Source organism: Sapajus apella, unplaced genomic scaffold, assembly GCF_009761245.1.
Source record: "Sapajus apella isolate SASKATOON/1434 unplaced genomic scaffold, GSC_monkey_1.0 scaffold3, whole genome shotgun sequence".
Lineage (NCBI taxonomy): Eukaryota > Metazoa > Chordata > Mammalia > Primates > Cebidae > Sapajus > Sapajus apella.
The window spans coordinates 44,139,198-44,161,816 of record NW_022436943.1 but is presented as its reverse complement, the minus strand read 5'-3'; the positions used below and the strand labels follow the sequence as shown (position 1 = coordinate 44,161,816).

Here is a 22,619-nt window from a genome sequence, read left to right as displayed (position 1 = left end):
CTCCTGCCTCAGCCTCCTGAGTAGCTGGGACTACAGGCACACGCCACCATGCCCAGCTAATGTTTTGTAGTTTTAGTAGAGACGGGGTTTCACCATGTTGACCAGGATGGTCTCGATCTCTTTACCTCGTGATCCACCGGCCTCGGCCTCCCAAAGTGCTGGGATTACAGGCGTGAGCCACCGCGCCTGGCCAAATACTAGTTTTCAAAAGAAAATACTGTAAATGGTGTATTTGACATGCTTTAAATTTGTAGAATGATAGATATTGATAGAATAACTTGAAAAGCCAGTTGATAACCACCATTGTCGATTAAAAATAAAATAAAGTTTTAAAGAAAGGAAAGAAAAGCAAACCGAGCTCTCATTAATGCTTTTGAGAATCCTAGTTTGTGTTCTGCTATGCAACTTTACTGAACAGTGAGAACTTTGGGAGACAATGAAACCTCACCCCAGACTTATTACCCATTTCTTTGAAAAGAGCCTAAAAGTCATGAGATTTTTTTTTGATTGACAATTGATTCTTATTAGGTCTTTGGATATAAATGAAGAAGGAGGAAGAAAAAACTGCTGGTTGTTTTATAGGAGATTCTTACTCTACCCACAACCCCAATATCCCTGGGGGTTTTTTGTTATTGTTGAAGGACTGCTCCACATTATGATAGATGATAATAAGAGCACACAACTTATTACAGAAATTATCTCAGAGATTGGGGCACCCATTGTTACCATTGGTGTTAATGATGACCCAGCTGATGCAAGAAAGGAAGGACTCAAGATGACTCAAATAAAAGTTAAGCATATTGAAGCCAAAGAAGCTTTGGAAAATATTACCTAATAATATAATGTTATTATATTATTACCTTACAGGATTTTAATTGGACATCAAAATTAAAAGAGGAAAAAAACGCATTAGATTATGCCGAAAAAAACCCCCCTTTTTTTTTTTTTTTTTTGCAGACAAGAGTTTCATTCTGTAGCCAGGGCTGGAGTGCAGTGGCGCCATCTTGGCTCACTGCAACCTCCACCTCCCAGGTTCAAGGAATTCTTCTACCTCAGCCTCCCAAGTAGCTGTGACTACAGGCGCGCGCACCACCACACCCACCTAATTTTTGTATTTTTAGTAGAGACAGGGTTTCACCATATTGGCCAGGCTGGTCTCAAACTCCTGGCCTCATGATCCACCCACCTCGGCCTCCCAAAATGCTGGGTTTACAGGCATGAGCCACCACGCCCAGGAAAAAGAAACCTTTTGAAAGAGAAAGAGCTATGTGAAATTAAAGAAGCCCACAAGAGAATGACACAGAAACATTACAGAACGTCTTATCTTACACTGTGAACTGTTGAAGCAGATGTCCATTTCAACAGGCATAAGCGCAGCCATTAATGTGATCATTGAATTTTTTATTCTTCCTAAAATAATAAGTGTTTACCCTATAGTAAGAAATCTGGCTGTTTTATGCTTGGGAGCCACAGATTACAGAGTCAGGATTTTGAAAGTAACACTTTGTGTTATTATTGAAGGTTTTGCAAATTGATGATGTCACAATAAAAATAAGTGTTTTAAAGGCAATCTTTGACCAGCTGATAATGTTTGGGGTTGAACCACTTAAACATACAAAAATCAAAGCCTTTCAATGTGAACGTGCAGAGATAAACAGTGATGTTGAGCAAGAGCCGTAAGAAGTTGAAGAGGCCCTTACAGTGAAGAATATTCTGAAACTCCTTTCTAGTTTCTTAAGATAGTGAGGTTTCTGAACTTAGGACAGGTGCTACAGAAGAACTAGCCAAGCTGATGTTTTCTGGGCTTTTGGTCAGCAGCAGGATTCTTTCCTATCTTATTTCGTGATGGTACAGTCCTGTGACTGAAAAGGATGTTCGACTTCAACATTGCCTATGTGTGATCTCCCCCAGGTTTTCTTATGTAAGCAGGATTAATCAGGAATGCTTTGAAGAGGTTTCTCTTCCAAGTCTGCACATACTGGCCAGTGCTCCTGCACCTTCTTTAGCTGAAATTGATATCACAAACGTTATTGAGTTACTTACAGATTTGACAAGACCAAGCAGAGTAAATCCTCAGGCCAAGAATTCCTAAGATTAACAGGCCTTAACAGTACATGACAGTTTGGCTATAAAAATTTGCAGTGAGATCTTAACAAGTCCATGCTCACCAGAAATTTGGGTCTATATAAAAGCCTTGAGTTCTTTAGAACTCAATAGCCAACTTGCAAAAGATTTGCTTCTATTGAATGGGATTCTGGAGCAAGTAAAGGATAGGACATGTCTGAAAGCTTTGGAGAAAATCAAGATTCGGTGAGAAAAAAGGAAATAAAGAATTTGGTGGCCAACCTGAAGCAGCACAGGATGCCAACTTAATTGGCATATTTTTCAAAATGAAGATGAAAAGAAGAAGGAAGCATATATGACCCTTCTTTGGGATGTAAAAGAAACCCAGCCATCAAAGTCTACTTAGCAAAAGACTAATAGGGGACAAAGAAAAGTGTCAGCTTCAGCTAGGATGAAGAGGAGACTTCAGTTTGCTGAGGTTGACTCTAAAAGTAACCATAGAGTTCCAGAGCCAGAATCAGAAATGAAGATGCGGCTACCAAGGCGAGCCAAAGCAGCAGCACTGGAAAAAAGCAAACTTAACCTTGCACAATTTCTCAAGGAAGATATGTTAGGAAAGATGGTGGAGGTAGAGTCCCTTAACATTATCTTCAGTTCTTTGCTTTAATAAAGTTACCCTTGTCAAAATTTTTAAAAAGGCCTTCAAAAGAAAATATTGTAAATGAAGTATTTGCATGTTTTAAATTCCTAGAATAATGAATATTGGTAGAATGTAACCTGAAAAGCCAGCTAATAACCATCATTCTCAACTAAAATAAAGTTTTAAAGAAATAAAAGAGAAAGAAGCTGAGCTCTCAATGCTCTTGAGAATGCTGCTTTGTATTCTGCTATGCAACTTTATTGAAGAGTTAAAACTTAGGAAGAGAATGAAAACTCTCCCTAGATTTATTTCCCATTTTTTTGAAAAGTGCCTAAGAGGCGTGAGATTTTTTTTCTTCTGTGTGAGGACAGTTGTCACCTAAAGAATTCCCTGTTCCATCACATACAAGTTTTGGCATCTTGTTGGAGAGACTGGCTTTGCAAATTCCTTACAAAGCTAATTATTGCCAAAGTTCCCCTAGTGACATCCAAATTTCCAAATCATTCCTCTTCTACAACTTAGGCTTGTGGTGAAAAGGTCTACTCACTGCAAAATGTTAGTTTCAAATGTTAATGAGACCAAGTTGCATTGGGTCTTCTAACCTAGGCCATCTGCAAAATTGTTACTTTGAAACCCAGGAGCTAGGTGGGACACTATTGGGCATAGTTGTTGACAGTGAGTACTAGACTTCACATCACTGCAGAAGACAGTGAGTGCCGCCCATAGGACATTGTCCAATCTCAAGGAGAGACATTGTGGTATAGTTTTTTAATTCATAGGCTTTCGAGCCCATTTAACATAGGCTTGAATCCCATTATCACAAACAGTGTGGCCGTGGGTAAATGGCTTCTTCCTCTCTATCTTCAAACTTCAATTTTTTCTTCTGTTAAGGAGAGTTAATAATGTCAATCATGGGGCTGATAGAAACATTGTATATTGTAATATAAAATGATTTAAAATTTTGCCTGGCACATAGTAAACTCTCAGTGAATAATAGCCTGATTATTAAGGGATGAAAGGAAGTTAATAAATGGATAATTCTATTCAGCTTTGAATTTCCCAATCCCTGTATCTTTCTAATGTAAACATGAATGAGTAAATGATATTTATTGCATATATACATGAGTGAATAATGCTTTTTTTTCTGTGCAATTAAGAAGTATCTGTCTAAAAATTATAGTTACAAGAACAGGTTAGTTGTTGCCTAGGGATTTGGGATAGTGGTGGGGATGGGGGACAGATGACAAGGAAAGGGTAGTTGTGGGGGAGATTAAAGATCTCTGCTTTGTAGTGATGGAGTAGTTTGGCATTGTGATTGCAGTGGGGTTTACAGAAATCTACACATGAAAAAAATGGCATAGGATATACATGCACATTGTACCAATGTCAGTTTCCTGGTTTTGATACTGTATTATAGCAGGTAAAATATAACCACTAGGGGAAACTGGTAAAGGCCATCCCAGACTTCTTTTACTATTTGTGCAACTCCATGCTAATCTACAATTACTTCAAAATAAAAAGTTAATGACATAAAGTATCTGTTGATAATTTCCTTCTCTTACCACAATTACAGTATGCAGATCTCTTGCTCTGCTTCTCCAGTAATCCAATTTGAGTTCTGGCATAAGCTTTGGTATTGGACTATTTTATTTTATTTTATTTTAGAACAAGTCTGACTCTGTCATCCAGGTCGGAGTGCAATGGCTTGATCTTGGCTCACTGCAACCTCTTCCTCCTGGGTTCAAGTGATTCTTCTGCCTCAGCCCCCTGAGTAACTGGGATGACAGGCACCCGCCATCATGCCTGGCTAATTTCTGTATTTTTGTAGAGAAAGGGTTTCACCATGTTGGCCAAGCTGGTCTTGAACTCCTGATCTCAGGTGATCCACCTGCCTCGGCTTCCCAAAGTACTGGAATTACAGGCGAGAGCCACCACGCCTGGCCTGGACTTCAAATATAATACTTTAAGTGCATCTCTCTCCCCACTGTTACCCCTTCCTAGGCTGATTCACACCTTTACACCATGGGTCTGAGAATTAAGTGGAAGCTAAATGTGCTACAGACAAAATTCCTAAAAGATACGAAGTTTGGTCATCTTCAATTCTAAAATAGTCTCAATTGATTAACACTGAGCAGCAGGATTAAGCATGTGGCTAGATATATTTCAATCTATTTCCTGCCAGCAGCAGCAAGGATGTGAGTATATTATTAAAATCTTCTGTGAATTAAGAAGTAAAGCAAATTAGTATCAGCTCACAGTTTGGAAGTCTTGATATGATACTACTAATCAGCAAATCAGCTGAATAACAAGAAAATCAGATAACCTTAATTTAGGTGATTTGGTGGTTGCACAACTGTGCTCCCACTATGTAGACCAGTACCTGGGCACCCAGTAAATCTGCACAGATGAATTAATGAGTGAATGAATGGATGGCAGGACCATTAAGGCATACCATGAGAAACTGACAATGTCTAAAAGTGGCAGTAAAGAATTAATTCACCTTTGTGACCCAGGTCTTGAGGAAGCCGGACCTGCCAGGAAACTTTCTAACCCTTCTCTCTCTGCTCCTCTAGGCAGCTTGAAATCCACTCTCCAGATGCTAAGCACACGGTGATCCTAAGGAGCAAGGACTCAGCCACCGCTCAGGCATGGTTCAGTGCCATCCATTCCAACGTTAATGACCTGCTGACCCGAGTGATTGCTGAGGTCAGAGAGCAGCTGGGGAAAACAGGCATTGCTGGGAGCCGAGAGATAAGGCATCTTGGCTGGCTTGCAGAAAAGGTAAGGAAAATACCTTCCTCTGTAATAGTCGTCCTCCCCAAGACTCCCCCAGTGCTCGTAACCACTGAAGTTATCTCATTCCAAAGGCTGCTGCTCTCATTCAGTCTGTGTGGATTTCTCATCCCTCTCCAGCAGGCTACAGGCCTTGACATTATATGGCGGTTTTGTCTTAATCAACTTTTATTACCTTCAGTTAGTCAAATATGTGGCAAATTGCACAAGGTCCAGGTTGCTGACTGGATGGATGAGTGAGTTGATGAATAGCTTGATTTTAACATCTGGGTATGAAGGGAAGGGAAAATAACACAAACCCATAACAGAGCTATTGCTTTGGGAGTCAAGGTAGTCAAAATTATTGCTTAAAAAGGGTTTATGTGGGTTTTTGATGGGCCTGTTTGTTAATAACACAGACACTTTCAAGAGTCAATTATACATTTACAAATAACGGCAAGGATTACTTGAGCAATTATTATGTGCTGACTCTTTCCTTATATCACCTTATATTTTATTTATGCTCTTAAGCCAGCTGCTCTTTAATGTCATCATTAAAGGACACCTACTTTTGTGAGGCACAGTGCTAGGCCGGAGCGGGGAAGGGAGTGAAAAGATAGATAAAGACTTTGCCTCTGTCTCAGGGAGGACAGCTGCTGTGGAGGAGACGTTGGGTCATATTAACATGGTTCCTGATTTCTTTTCCCAAGTTAAATGATATGTTGGAGATAGTAAAACTCACTTTGTGACCATCTCTTGGGAGTTAGTCTTTCTCTCTATTTCAAAGGATGGAGGCTTTGCCATTGTCCTTCCACATGATTGCTGTCCCTTGAACTTGATCTTGAGTGCTCAGGAACGCTCGACTTTGGGGATAATCTGACCTCCCAGTGACTCATTTGCTAATAGACAGTAAATGGGAATAGTGAACGTCACAGTAACAGCTTTCCTGCCAAAGAACCCTGTCATGTGAGAAGGCCCAGTCAAATGGCACCTAAATAAATACTTGAACACACCATTAGGCTGTTTTCCACCATTGTTCTTTGTTTGCAGCAGATCATGCATGGGTCTCAGCCTAAAAATTTAACGCCAAATGGGTTGTTTGGCTTGGTACTGACCTATCACTCAGAGATTTCAAAGAACCAAAGAGACAATGCAGGTGGTGGGAACATCCAGAATCATAATAAATACAAACCACCCATAGCCTTTCATGAGTTTATGCATTAAGGTTACGTATTCTTGATGAAAACAAATCATAAATCTGGATGGTTGATATAATTTTGAAAGTCACATCTCTATCATTCCCCACTTTTTACTCTCTTCCAAATGCATGTGTTCTTATTAGGAAAAGGCTTAATAGTCAACGATCTTTCAATTACAAGTGATGGAAAGCTCAACTCAACTTAGCTTGAGCAAAATGAGCTTACCTGGGTTCTGATAACTGCAATGTCCAAAGATAAGCTTCAGGCATGGTGGTATCCAGGGACTTAAATAATGTACTAGGTCTGCCTGTCCATCTCTTTCTTCCCCTGTTCACTTCATTAGTTTATTACCAGGCTTCCCCTCTAGTTGGTCTGACCATTCCAGGCTTACATTTTTCTGGCACCTGATTATCTCAGTGAAGAAAGGCCTCTCTGCCTCAAAATTGTTCCAACAAAAGTCCTGAGATTATAAGTCTAATAGGGTTGACTTGGATAACTTGTTTAGCCATAGTGCTGAAATCAGCCTCACCTAAGTCATTTGCAGTGAAGATTAGGGGCGACAGTTCTCTAATGGAAAAAAATCAGGTGCTGTGAAAGAAAAAGAATGAATGGATACCAGGGAAGAAAAAGCAACCAACAGTTATTGCAGAACAACAAGGAAAGGAGCTGATTGTGATGAAAAATGCTCTCACTTGGTTAAGGTTCTGAGTGGACTTGGAGGTTACCACATATTTCAGGACCCTGGCAGGAGATGGAGGGAAAGGTCAAAAGGGATCATTGGAAAGGATTTAATACAGGAATAATTTAAAAGGTATAGCCAAGGTTTGGGAAACCAGTAAGAGATAGAGAAAAACTCTGGGGCCAACAGTAGTAAGGGCCCACTACCACTCCTTGACCAGAAAGGGCAAGGAGAAGCAACAGTTACCTGAAACTAGGGAGGCTTGCAGCTATGGAAAAGTGCCACCCACTACCAGCTGTGGTCTTTGGAAAAAAAATGCATCTCCTGCCAACCCCTGCCCGCTGACACCCTGCTGGTGTCTTCCATGGGCTAAAGCTGGCTGGAAGCCAGAGGCGAGAAGCCCCATGGATGTGCTCTTAAGGTGAGTCTTCCAGGATACAGAGAAGGATGGGAAAGGTAGAGGCTGGGTCTGAAGGGGGAAAGGGAAGCTGGCCAACACATACAGCCCTGCACCTTCCAAGTTGATGGTCTCAATTCTTGGAGGTACTTTTCTCTCATCTCTTTAAACACAAGCTATGTTGAAAATCATTACCATTATTCATGAAATTAAAAATCATCCAAAAGCAACTCTTTCTCACCTATAAATTGTCTCATGCCTTTTGCCTGTCCCAAATGATTAGCAAACATATTATTAGACATTCTCATAGAACAGTAATAAATGTGCACATAAAGCTCTTCCTGTTTTTAGCACGATTGTTCTTATGATGTAACTTCAGATAATCATTCCAGAGGTCTCCTTAAGAGTATTATGCAGAGTATTCGTAAGAGCAATAACGACTGATCATGGATAATTATGAAAAGCAAGAATGTCTTTTATTGCCTTCATTTTCATGCATCTCAGAAGATTACCATAGATCCAGTTCAAGGAAACAAATCCAAACTAGATTTTTTTGAATAAATATTTAATACTGAATCCTGGTGTGGAGATATATGAATGGTTTTTAGGAAAACGTTACAATGAATGGCAAATCCTTAATACGATGCCTTTCTTATATTATCACAAATATCAGTGAATTCACTTGGTATTTGTAAAGACATAAAATGTGATCCTATATATATCCAGCTGTAATTTACCTTAAATTTATGTTCTTTGTCTTTGCCTATATTGTTATATTTTGTAATTTTTGTAAATTTATCACAGTCATTCTGTGACAAGGTTGTACAGATTATATTTAATTTCAAGTTTTTAGAAGTGGCATTTATATGAACTCAAATAATATGAAACAAGAACTTCCTTTTAAAAATTCTGTTTAGTGCAAATCCTAAAACCTCCTCACCACTATACAGGAGGAAAATTTAATATTAACATTATTTTTCCTCATAAGATAGTCAGGAGACTTGAAGAAAGGCTTCTAAGAAATGACAGGGATTTGAGTAGATGAAGAAAATTCCCAGCACTCCAAGAGAGGAGAAATAAGGAAGGCCTGTGTTAGTACAGCTTTGGGGGGACTTGCGGGGAAGAACAGTGACTGGACTAAAGTGAGGTAAGAGTTCATCCTGGAGAAAAGTGACGAGTGGACCTGACACCTTGACTAGCACTTGACTATGGAAGTCGTTTTTGTTTTTTGTTTTTTTTTTTAAATCGGGTCTCACATTGTTGCCCAGGCTGGAACTCCTGCCTCAGCCTCCCAAGTAGCTGGGACTACAGGTGTGTGCCACTGCACCTGGCTACGAATTATGGTAGCACTGTCACCTGTAGATGTGTCATGCACATCAATGTAAAGTCTTTCCCATAACCATACTGGCCTTAAATCTTTTTTTTTTTTTTTTTTTTGAGATGGAGTCTCGCTCTGTCTCCCAGACTGGAGTGAAGTGGCGTAATCTCGGCTCACTGAAACCTCTGCCTCTGGGTTCAAGTGATTCTCATACCCCAGCCTCCCCAGTAGCTGGAATTATAGGTGGATGCCACCATACCCAGCTAATGTTTGTATTTTTAGCAGAGTTGGGGTTTCGCTATGTTGGCCAGGCTGGTCTTGAACTCCTGACCTCAGGCGATCCACCTGCCTCACCCTCCCAAAGTTCTGGGATTGCAGGTATCAGCCAGCATGCCCAGCCAGCATCAAATCTTTTAACACCTTGCAAGCCCTCTCTGGCCCAAGAGAATGCATAAATGTGAATTGTAAAATGCATCATGTCCCAAACCCGTTTTTCCCAATTTTTGTTTCTTAGTTCATCTAATATTTCTACTTATCATTATATTTCAGATAAGAGAAAAACATGTTAAGTTCTGACTCTCTTCCCACCTAGAGAAACAATAATAAACAGAGACACAGCAGAATTGTTGAGTTATATTTTGTGTTCAGTTCATCAGGCGTTGCCTTTGCTTTCCCTTGTTATCTCAGTTTGCAAACTATTTCTTGTTAGATTAAATATGCAAAAACACAACACGGCAAAACAAAAAGCCCAGTTGGGGGCTCTGAGATGCAAGTTCAGGCATCAGCTTTACTCATCCCCATTTCGTAGTTTTTCAAATGGGAACATTTACATAGTTGTGCCTCCCCATGGTGTTACTGAAGAAAAGGAAGATAGTAATTATTTATTATGGGCAATGTGCTTCAAATAATCTCAATCCAATGAGTTAAATTTGTAGTGTTTGAGTAACTTTTCTAAGATCCCTCCTCTAGTATGTGGTAGATTTAGAATTTGAGCTTCTCTTTCTAACTCCAAAGTCCAGCACTTTCCAGTAAACTGAGCTAATAAAGGGGCTCAGGAAACAACTGTCCTTATAAGTAATGCCTCAAAAAATCCCATCTAGAGCAGTATCACAGACCAATAGCACAGTTTCAGAGCTAAGAGATACACCAAGATAACTCAACCTTTAAGATTATGAAAATGAGGGAAATCTGTATACCTAGGCAGGGCGACACTTACCAGGATCTTCTCCTCTATCCTTCCCGTAACCATCCTGTATCTTCAACTGTTTCCATTCTTCACGTGACTCTAAAAGAAGAAAACCAAGATGAAGAGATTCTCTCCTCTCTCCTTCTCTTCCATTCTTGACTACGTCGATCAACTGAACCTCTCTGGTTAGGTTCCTTCTTTTATCTTCCACATAGTAATCCTCCTCCCTTCTCTTTCTTGCTAGTTTTGTACTATAAAAGTTCAAAGACCCCATCTCTACTAAAACTACAAAAAATTAGCTGGGCATGGTGGCGCGTGCCTGTAATCCCAGCTACTCAGGAGGCTGAGGCAGGAGAATTGCCTGAACCCAGGAGGCGGAGGTTGCGGTGAGCCGAGATCAAAAAAAAAAAAAAAAAGTTCAAAGAACAGGTCCTACAGAGACTGAAATTATATTTGATAGGGCAGATTAGGGTAAGGCAATTTGTGTGTACACACACACACACACACACACACGCACGCACACACACACACAGATGTGACCTTGTTTTGCATGTTTCCAATTTCCATGAATTTCAGTTATCATGATTTAATTAGATATGCCCATCTCTCAACAAAATGGTTCAAATTTCTGCTAACAAGGCATATTAACTTTGAGTAATTTCATAAAGTACAGACCTCATTACTAACTCTTCGGTTCACAGATCCCACTATGTAACTAGCAGATGTGTATCCTGACTGGTGACCAATCATATCACTTCTTTCAAAGTCTATGGGTGATGGGCCATGGCACCTCTGTTAATTGGTTCACGCACAGACAGCAAAGGAGATAGCTGTGTTTCTTCCCTGTCTCCCAGTGACACATCTATATGACGCTTCAAAAGAATGGGTCCTAGAAACAGGGAGTTGTCCCACAAAGATGACAGTACAGCAAAGGTACAAAAAGTGATAATGCTGGAAATGAAATTTACGTCAAATATAAATGGAATTATAGCAGAAATAGCTGCCTTGGGAATGTTCACGCTGATACTGCTCAAGACAGCAGTGAGAATTTAGGAAAGGTAAACTTCTAACCTGGAAGTGAAGACTGTAGCTGCGATGAAGGATGAAGATGCCCCAGAGGCAGTAACCCTTATGAAAACTTCACGTTAAAGGAACTCTCAGAGATGGTTCACATCATTGAAAGTGCAAAGGATAAAATGTTGCTAGCTGATCCAAACTTAGAAAAGATGATGACAAATTTGTCAAAGCATAAAAAAAAAAAAATGCTTGTTCTGGATCACAAGGTAGATGAAGAGAAGACCAAAAGCTCTGTTCAAACTGCTCTTCCGTTTAATGCTCAATGCTTCTAATGTTTTAAATTAGGTTAGTAAATAAACATTTACTCCTTTTTTTAAATTTCCCTGTGCATATATAATTGACAGTAAGACGGTTTTTAATATTTTGATCAAAAGTGTTAAAGGTCATGTAACAGTCCGTATTTTTCCAACTGATTAAGATTGCTTAGTGTGGTTTCAGCTTTCACAGTCATTTTTATTACCTGGCACCACTGTGCAAAGGTAGAACTGAGAGATATCTCGGTCAATCTACCTCCCTGTATCTATTTATCCCTATCTAATCTCCCTATTTATCTATATGAATATATTGCTTTCTCTCCCTCTCTATAGATATATGTATATATACTATAGTCTATATGCTTATATAATCTGTTAGATCACCATTAATTTTCAGTTCCAACAATAGCAACTTACGAATCCCACCCAATTCCAGGTAACTAGAACCAACCACGTGGTTTCATTCTCTAGCTACATTGTTCACCTACATTAGAAGAATCTCAGTGTGAATGTAAAATAGCCCTGGCCCTAGTAAAACAGGCTACTGTAATCAAGAACTTGACAATGTAATTAACAGAATGATATTTTTAGACCCTCTAAATATATCAGTCCCGCCATCTGCCTAGAAAATCACCTAAGTCAGAATTTCTCACTGCTTCTTCCAGAGAGAAAATAGTCTCTGACCCGAGGGAACTCCCATCTGATAAGAGATAGAAATAGAACTACTGTCCAGGCTACCCTGGTTTGCACCATCCCTAAATCAGGACTATTTTTGGTTACGGTAGGAAACACAGGCTGTTAATGCAATTACGTGCTAATAGGCCTGTTGTGTTGCCTTAAAGGGGAGTTATCAAGTTCCTGAGTGAATCACCTCTGAGATGGAGCAAGACTAAGAAAAATCTGGCAGCAGCTTGGGTATCTTCCCATTAGGATTTTGCTACAACTGTTTAAACTAAATGTGCCGTATGAATTTAATTCAGATTGCCTCTATCATCTATTCTCTGAAATGAAACATCAGAGATGAGTGAGTGGGTGGGAGGCAGAGGCAGTATGAAATATGCCCACTTTTCTGCATGCCTTCACAGTCTTCTGAATTTACTAAATTGAATTTAGTAAAGTGAATTTGTCTCACCAAAGTGGAAATATCAGAGCTGCCCATGTAAGACAGAGGGGGGCGTGTACATTTTATTTCTTGTAGGGTGATTCATACAACTTCACATGGGCCTGCTTCCATCTCTTTGGAGAGAACCATAGAACTTGAGATAGAAAGCCTCCTATGCCTGGTCGCATGGTGCTATGGCTTGAACGTGTGTCCCAGTGTTCATGTGTTGGAAACTTAGTCCTTCATGCAACCATATTGAGAGATGGGACCTTTAAGAGGTGATGAGGTCTTGAGATCTCTGCCTTCATGAACCGATTAATGCCATTATCACAGAAATGAATTAGTCATTGCAGAAGTGGGTTCCTGAGAAAAAGGATGAGTTCAGCTCACTTCCTCTTAGTTCACACACAGACAGCAGGGCTGCCTCAATCACTGGAGGTCCCACCTCTGCCCCAATGTGCCTAGGATTCGAGATATGCAATCAAAGGAGGTCATTGTCCATCATTAAGTCTTAATGTTGTTTTCCCTTTTGTGTTTTGGACTTAATTAGAACCAGGCACCCCTTTCTTCTTGCCTATTTCTCCCTTTTGGAATAGGAATGTCTATCCTGTGCCTGTCCTAATGTTATATTTCAGAAGTAGATAACTTATTTTGATTGCACAGACTCACAGCTGGAGGGAATTTGCCTCAGGACGAATTGCACTTTGAGTCTCACTCATATCTGATTTAGATGAGACTCTGAACTTTGGACTTTTGAGTTGGTGATGGACCAAGTTAAGGCTCTGGGGCTACTGGGATGGAATGAATACATTTTACATAAGAGGAGGATGTGAATTTTGGAGGCAAGGTGTGGAATGCTATAGTTTAAATATGTCCCCAAAGTTCATGTGTTAGAAACTTAGTCCCCAGCGCAACAAAGTTGCACTGATGGGACCTTTAAGAGATGACTATGTTATGAGGGCTCTGTCTTTATGAATGGATTAATGCCATTATCATGGGAGTGAGTTAGCTGTTGCAGGACTGGGTTCCTGATAAAAAAGATGCTTGACCCCCTTCCATTCTCTCTCGTGTGCACACTCTCTTGCCCTTGCTTCTTCTGCCATGGTATGACACAGCAGGAAGGTCCTTACCAGGCATAGGCCCCTCATCCTTGGACTTCCCAGCCTCCAGAACTATGACATGTCTTTCCTTTATAAATTACACAGTCACCTGGGTGCAATGGCTCACGCTTATAATCCCAGCACTTTGGGAGGCCAAGGCAGGCAGATCACCTGAGGTCAGGAGTTTGAGACCACCCTAGCCAACATGGGAAAATCCCATCTCCACTAAAAATACAAAAATTAGCCAGGTGTGGTGGTGCACACTTGTAGTTCCAGCTACTCTGGAATCTGAGGCAGGAGAATCACTTGAACCTGCAAGGTGGCAGAGGTTGCAGTGAGCCAAGATTGCACCACTACCCTCCAGCATGGGCAACAGAGTGAGACTCCATCTCAGAAAAAAAACAAAAACAAAACAAACGAACAGAAAATTACCCAGGTATTCAGTTATAGCAACACAAAACAGACCAACGCTTGAGGCTAGCAGACTCTGTTGAACCTACTTTAATCTTACCGGGCATTACAAATTGACCTTTCTTTATGAAATAAATGTGTTCCAGAAAAGCTGCCTGACTTTGGTCAAAACATAATGATTTTCTTATTGATTTCTATTTTTTGATTTTTCTGGTCACCTCCTCTTTGCCCCACTGGTGAGGGAGATATTCCCCACCCAAAACAGGATGAGATGGCTAAACACACACTACTCAGCCCTGGACAAATGAGGCTAGCAGCAGTTCATTAGCCACATATACTCACAGCCTGGGAGGAGGACACTGCAGGCCACGCAGGGCCACGTAGGGAGCAGAGTGACACAGTAGAGGCACTGGGAAACATATTTTGCAGTAATAAGAGGGTGAGGTATTCCCTGGTTCCTAGTGGGGGAGGATGTGATTGGCTTCTTTGAATAATTTCACAGACTGTTAGGGAAATAAAACCCACTAGGTTGAGGACCAGATGCAGTGCAGTTGGTCCAGCCGATAAGAGAACTACCTGGGTGGTGGCCATGTCAAGGCAGACAGGTTAAGTCACCAGTAGGCTTTTGGGGCCATGTGAGGCTCAAAGATGTCAAGGGAACACATAAAGTTTTAAGCCTTACAATGATCATGAGGCCTTACATTGATCAATGTCTCCATATTCTTTAGAAACAGAGTCTGAGATGGAGATTCTTGGGGAGTGATTTACTGAATGAGGGGCCCTTAGGAGATGACTCTTTTTGTAAGGAAGTGAGTGAAGCAGGCTAGGCTGCAGAGGAAGATAAGCAAAAAATGTAGCATTATCTGAAATCTAGTTTCACCCTGGTCCCACCAGCGCTCAGAAGAAGGAATGGCAGCACAGAGCTCTCCCACTTTAAGCCAAGAGAGTCACGTCTTTGCAGACCCATATAAGGCAGCCATTGGCTATGGGCCCCCATGGAGGTAGAGAGAGGCCATTCCCATTAGCCAAGGACAATTCTCTAGAGAAAGAAAAGGTTAAGCTGTGACCAGTCAACATGTATATCAGGTGAGGCTTAGGTGCACTGGCCTAACAAAGGGAATTTTGGCAGAAGACCAACAATATTTACTATAATCACTGGTGTGTTCCCGTGAGGGAAGGAATTCCAGCTGGGATTCTTCTAGGTACATGGGACCTTCAGGTGAGACAGACCTAAATATAGTGGCCAGTACTGTGATATGTTGAAGGTTATAGCCACCACCTAGAAGTCTGCTTTTATTATTCAAAATCTAATAACTCACGTTGGCATTGACTTGCTTTCTTTTCCCTCACATCAGGGAATACTTTTTTTTTTTAATGCTTTGAAATTCCCAAATGTAGTTTTCAGAGTTGCTTTGCATCCTTACTTTTTTTGGTTTGGGCTTTTTATTACTTCTAATAGTACTGGGCTGCTATGCAATGCAAATAAACACATTTCATCTTCCATCTCGAAACTTTCTCAAGTTGGTGTTTTCAGGTTTGTAAGCTGAATTCATTTTCTGGTTTAGCAAGTCAGTCAGTTTGAAGTTTTTAAAATATTGATTTTATTTATAATTAGGAATAAAAATATAAGTGAAGGTATAATTCTAGAATCTGATTTCCAAACATCCATATCTACATATGGGCTGCATCAAGGTGAAAGCAGAGATCTTTATGGAGCCAGAGAGGTCGAGGAGGACTGTCAGAATTACATTAGTCACTTTTCTATCATAATGATTCAGAGAGAGAGGCCTTAAAATATTTCCCCAGGTATGTTGGCCTGCAGCTTGTAACCCTGCTGAGAAAAGAGACTGCTTCTTATTGAGTTCTATAGCTCCAGTGCCTAGACAGTGTCTGGGAAACAGTAAGTGGTCAACTTGCGTTTGTCAAATGCCTGAGTCAGTGGACCAGTGATATTAGCCAGAAAATGATTCCCTGTTGCCAGTAGACACGGCTACACATTTTCTCTGGGAATGAGATAAAATTCACATTATGTGTTCAAAGCAGCTTTGCTGGGGAGAGGGGAAGAGGAAGGGAAATCCAGGCACCTGGTCTGAGTCAAAAAGCGGAAGAGTTCTCTAGAAAATTGAGAAAGAGAATGAAAGAGTAAAGCCATGGGGAGCATGAGAAAGAGGAAGAAGATGGAATGATAGTTGGTTTCTGATCATGGTGACCCATTGGCCAAGCTCTCTCTTGCACTACGTAGAATCGTCACACTCCTTCTGTTCTGAAAAGTGTCTGAAATATAACTCATAATGCCTATTATTACACTTGTTTGTCAAACTACTGTGTTGGTGCAAAAGTAATTGCGGTTTTTGCCATTATTTTAATTACACAATTTGTTTTGCACCAACCTAATACTTTATTTTGGCTCACAAAACATGTGGCTATGCCATTCATTGCACTCTCTGACCTCCCTTCCCTACCTCTCCACCTTCCCATTTCTCACTTGTTCTTTTATTCTCTGCTCTGAATGTAAACAGACGACTAAATCTGCGAACTAATCTTGGCACCCTCTCAGTTGCAGATTTTCTAGACGCTTTATTGCATCTTCTTTTCCCTAGTTAGCTGTCCACCTATAGGGTCACTTTCCTGCTCAGTAGCACCTCCACTAGTGAGCATGAAAGAGGGAAAAATGGCTGGGCATGGTGGTTCACGCCTATGATCCCAGAATTTTGAGAGGCCTAGGCGGGCGGATCACCTGAGGTCAGGAGTTTGAGACTACCCTGGCCAACATGGTGAAATGCCGTCTCTACTAAAAATACAAAAATTAGCCGGCTGTGGTAGCACATGCCTGTAACCCTAGCTACTCGGGAGACTGAGGCAGGAGAATCACTTGAACTCGGGAGGTGGAGGTTGCAGTGAGCAGAGATCACGCCACTGCACTCCAGCCTGAATGACAGAGTGAGACTCAGTCTCAAAAAAATAAAATAAATAAAATTTAAAAAAAGAAGGAAAAAGGCAGCCCAGGCACAGTGGTTCATGCCTGTAATCCCAGCACTTGGGAATCTGAGGCATGTGGATCACCTGAGATGGAGTTCAAGACCAGCCTGACCAATATAGAGAAACCCCGTCTCTACTAAAAACACAAAATTAGCCAAGTGTGATGGCACATGCCTGTAATCCCAGCTACTTGGGAGGCTGAGGCAGGAGAATCACTTGAACCCGGGAGGTAGAGGTTGCCATGAGCCGAGATTGCGCCATTGTACTCCAGCCTGGTTAACAAGAGCGAAGCTCCATTTCAAAAAAAAAAAAAAAGAAGAAGAAGAAAAAATCAATATAAACCCAATTGGATTCTCATCAGAGGCACCGGAAGAAAAATATGTGCTAGATGATTCCATCAGTAGACATGTTTGTGTATTTTACAAAGTTTCAGGCAAACATTTACTTTGTGTGCCTGGATCTCCCAACACACCATAAGATAACCTGCAGTCAATAGTGTCGGTGCTGAAAACATAAAAATATCCCTGGTGTGGTGGGGGTGGGGGGAGTTGTGCGTGCCTGCTGCACAATTTAACTGGCTATATATTACCTGCTGAATTCAAACAGCAAACATTTCTGCTATGGTGAATTTGGAGAACCTAGAAATAAAATTGGGGTCACGTAAGTGCAATAAGAACTTATTGAATGAATATGTGTGAGGCAGGGAAGGGCAGTAAAGGTTGCAATACACTATAATATAAAAAGGATGAGCAGGGGTTTTGCATGGAGACCTACATGGATTTTAATCCCCACTTTGTTACTTACTGGTTGAGTGACTTTCGACAGGTTTTTTTTTAAAAATCTTTAATCCTCAGTATTTGTATCTGTAAAAAAAAAAAAAAAAAAAAAAGACATTAATACCTACTGCAAAAGATAATTTATACAGCTTAATTGAAATTTGTTTTTGTATAATGGTTGGCACAGGGCTGGTACATAGCATCCAATAAATTTAATCCAGCAGATGAGGGCAGTCAGCTCTCTAGCTTGCATGTCTTACTGGAAAGCCAGCAGTTACTTTTGGAGTGTCTTTAGAGTGGAGTTTGTAAAGAGGCCTCTAGAAATCTCCAAATTTGTGAATGCTACTATATGTGTGCACACACACACACACACATACACACACTTTCTTCTACTAAGTGCAATAAAATTGATTTGCACAGAACTTTTTTTTTAACTGAAATATTGACTTACCAAATGGCTCAGAACTACTGATCCAATATTCTATTCTTTAATTTATCCCTAACTTCTATTTTCCGGCAAAGAACTGTCATCTTCATGGAGCTTCCATCATCAACACCGTCATTTGGCTTTTTAGGCCATTTTACAAAAAGAAACTAAGCGCACCTCTGTGGCGTGTGTGTCTTTCATGCCTTCATGCAGGAGTAGGGCAGCAGCACCATGCTGACATGCCTAGGGAGGGGGTTATCCGGGCTCCTCCAGGTCTGAGTGTCAGCCCACACTTCAAAACTGGCCCTTAACACAATGGCAAATTAGTGCAAGTCATCAGCATTCAAGGTCACAGAGAGCAAAAACTGTAAATCTATGAAGGCCAAAGATCTTCTGTAAATGGTAAAGACTGAACTTAATAAAGAATCAAAATCAATACTTAATAGTGCTGACGGAATTAGGGAGGGAGAATGTACAGTGTGATTTGGGGTTTCCAAGGAAAGCTTGATGGGAAAAATCAGACTGAATGGTCTTCAGAAAGAGGAGAGATTTGAAAACTTCAAATGGATCATAGATGACCTGCTGCTAATTTCACAATGTCCTGAAATAAAGAACATATTACTTGATGTCTGAAAAAGAGGTCATAAGTCAGAATTATGTAAATCAATCCCAAGTTCCCTGAAAATGGAATCTCTTTCTCTATATATACACACACAGACACACATATATATGTATATATAGATAAATATATATGTATATGTGTGTATAGAGATATAGATATATGTATATATATACACATATATATGTAGATATATGTATATATGTATATCTACATATATACATGTATATATATCTATATCTATATCTATATATATGTACACACACATATACAGACATATATGTGTGTATATATACATATATGTGCATATATATGTACGTATATAATATGTATATACATATATACAAATATATGTGTGTATATATACATATGTGATATGTACCTATATCTCTATATATACACACATATATATACTTATATATGTATATGTGTCTATATATACACATATATGTATACACATATGTATCTATATACACACATATATACATATATGTGTATATATCTATAGTGTGTGTGTATATGTGTACGTGTAATTTTCACCAATACCCAATTATAAATCTTATAGAAGTAACTCCATATTTAATGAATCATAAATTATAAAAACACCTTTCTAAAGTTTATATAAACTTGATTTTAAAAGGCAATTTGAAATTAGTATAAAAATAATTTTCAACAAAAGCATAAAATAATGTATTCATAATTGCTGTATTTATTTTCACTGCAAGAGACCTTTATTGTTTTCTCATTTTTCTGTTTAAACTTTTAACAACAAGAACCTTAAACGTAATTGCTAGTGATCCTGGTGCATTTGAAAAAGATAGGTTTCTGGAAGCTTCACTATGGACCTTGATATTTTTCTGAGCAAATGTGCCTCAGAAATGTGGAAACCAACTTCTGGCTCTAAATTTTCCACCCTCTGCCCTTTTACCGTATTGTTTTTCCTCCATGCCAAGCTTCAGGGCTGTAACTTGAATAATAACTGGGTTGAAAGGTAATTCCATCCAGTGTCCAACAGCCAGAAACCAGAATGGAGCTATTACGAGAATCTATTTTTTATTTATCCCTCATCTTTCAGGGATTGAACATCTTTTTGCTTATGAATAATCAAGTGATTTTTAAAAAAACAAAGATATGATTAGTTATTTGCTTATCCACTTGATAAACACTATTCAGCACCTATAATTCATCCATTCAGTAACTATTGAGCACATACAATATGCCAAGCAAATGAAAGTACTTGGACTATAATGGTGACACGTGAGATGAGTTCCTTGCTCTACTGGAACTTACTTTCAGCAGGAGAGGTAGATACTTTGTAAGCAAACAAACAATTCAGATTGTGGTAAGTGCTGATAAAGAGAGTGGGCAATATGAATGTAAGGGATGAGGAAATTCATTTTAGATAATTGTTTAAAATAGGCGAGGCCATGGGCTGGAGTTACAAAGATGTTCTCAGGGAACTTACAAACAAATGAGGAAGACAAACATGTACCCTAAGAATTTCAAACATAGACTTGCACATGCTGTAATTTATTTCCGTATTAAATCAGTGAGGGCTTATAGGAAGGAATCGGCTAACTTGGCGTAGGAAGTTAAGAAACACATGCGCACGTGTGTTCACTGTGGCACTGTTCACAATAGCAAAGACCTGGAACCAACCCAAATGCCCATCAATGATAGACTGGACAAGGAAAATGTGGCACATATACACCATGGAATACTATGAAGCCGTAAAAAACGATGAGTTCATGTCCTTTATAGGGACATGGATGAATCTGGAAACCATCATTCTCAGCAAACTGACACAAGAACAGAAAGTCAAACACTGCATGTTCTCACTCATAAGCAGGTGTTGAACAATGAGAACACATGGACACAGTGAGGGGAGCATCACACACTGGGGTCTATTGTCGGGGCTGGGGAGGGACAGCAGGGGGTGGGGAGGTTGGGGAGGGATAACATGGGGAGAAATGCCAGATATAGGTGACGGGGGATGGAGGCAGCAAACCACCTTGCCATGTATGTACCTATGCAACAATCCTACATGATCTGCACATGTACCCCACAACCTAAAGTACAATTAAAAAAAAAAAGAAAGAAAGAAAGCTCTTAAACTGAATCTCAAAAATCAGGTAGGGAAAGACTTTCCAGGTTGCAGAAATAGTGTGTGCAAAGGCTTAAAGATACAAAATGCATGGCCTCGTTTAAGAATAGCCATTAATCTTGGGTGGCTAGAGCACTAAATATATATATTCAGGTGATACTGCCTTTCTTAGCAACGCCCTTGGGTAGTTGTACCCTTGCTCATATGCTGCTGTATTGCATTTTTAGAATTCTTCTTTGGAATCGCCTTCAAAGACAGTATATGAAAATCTACTTTACAGTCATGTGGGCATTCCCCTTAGTCCAAATGTACATTTTCTCTCTTTTTCACTTTCACCCTTCTTGACTTAATTGAGCACCTTGTACCTATTCCAAGGAGAGTTCCAGTCTCACAGAGCTAGGAATCTGGGGGTGAGTTCTGAGCAGGGAACGAGGTTGGACATGCTGTTATGCCAACCAAGGCTGACCAACAAAACACTTCATCCAAAATATGTGAGGAAGCCCAATGCTCTAAGCTCCTTTGGAAAATAATTCAACAGCATTTTTTTTTTTTGAGACGAAGTTTTGCTCTTGTTGCCCAGGCTGGAGTGCAATGGCACAATCTCGGCTCACCGCAACCTCTGCCTCCCAGGTTCAAGCAATTCTTCTGCCTCAGCCTCCCAAGTAGCTGGGACTGCAGGTGCATGCCACCACGCCCAGCTAATTTTTTTGTATTTTTAGTAGAGACAGGGTTTCACCATGTTGACCAGGATGGTCTTGATCTCCTGACCTCAATGATCCACCCACCTCGGCCTCCCAAAGTGCTGGGATTACAGCGTGAGCCACCGCGCCCGGCCAATTCAACAGCATTTTTTGAGTCCCCACCATAGGGCCACATAGGTGCTTTATACTACCTTAGCACTCATCCTAGTGAGTTTTACATATCAATTCAGTCTTCACCCTGTATATATAAATCTGTGGATTATCTTTCTTTTAAAAAGCTAGACAGATGTAGCAAACTGCTTTTGTGAAATAATAGCCTAGGGCTTTATGTATGATACCAAAGTAGATTTAGAAGTGAACACTCCAGTTTCTCATTCCGCAGAAATATCCTTCCTTGGTGTCCCAACTCTAAGAACCAAAATTAAATATTTGCTTGGTGCTTTGTAGAGTGACTTTATATTCCTTACTGCCTTTAACACACTAAGAGCTCACTGATTCTCTACCAGGGTGTCCAATCTTTGGCTTCCCTTGTTTTCCCTGGGCCACATTAGAAGAATTGTCTTGGGCCACTCATAAAATACACTAACACTAATGATAGCTAATGAGCTTTAAAAAATTGCACACACAAAAAAATTTCATAATGTTTCAACACAAATTTGTGTTGGGCTGCATTCAAAGCTGTCCTGGGCCTCCTATGGCCCACGGGCTGTGGGTTGGACAAGCTTGTTCTACACCATTATCTGCCAGGGCGCTGTTGTTTTGACACGTGAGCACGTGTCTGTGCACCAGGCTGCAGCCCTCGTGCTGCAGGAGC

The 22,619-nt window shown here is 40.2% G+C and overlaps 1 protein-coding gene and 1 pseudogene across 3 annotated transcripts in view; both read left to right on the top strand.

Annotated features, from left to right (window-relative positions):
- SNTB1 (syntrophin beta 1) overlaps positions 1-22,619 on the top strand; it is a 278,639-nt gene that overhangs the window by 165,988 nt on the left and 90,032 nt on the right. For all 3 annotated transcript variants that reach the window (XR_004261087.1, XM_032252745.1, XM_032252736.1), the window contains one exon: positions 5,278-5,485. Coding sequence is in view for 2 of the 3 variants with exons in the window: in XM_032252745.1 (XP_032108636.1) it covers positions 5,278-5,485 (208 nt within the window). In the remaining variant the exon portion in view is untranslated. The remainder of the gene's footprint in view (positions 1-5,277; positions 5,486-22,619) is intronic.
- On the top strand, positions 1,188-2,765 carry LOC116533116 (annotated as a pseudogene).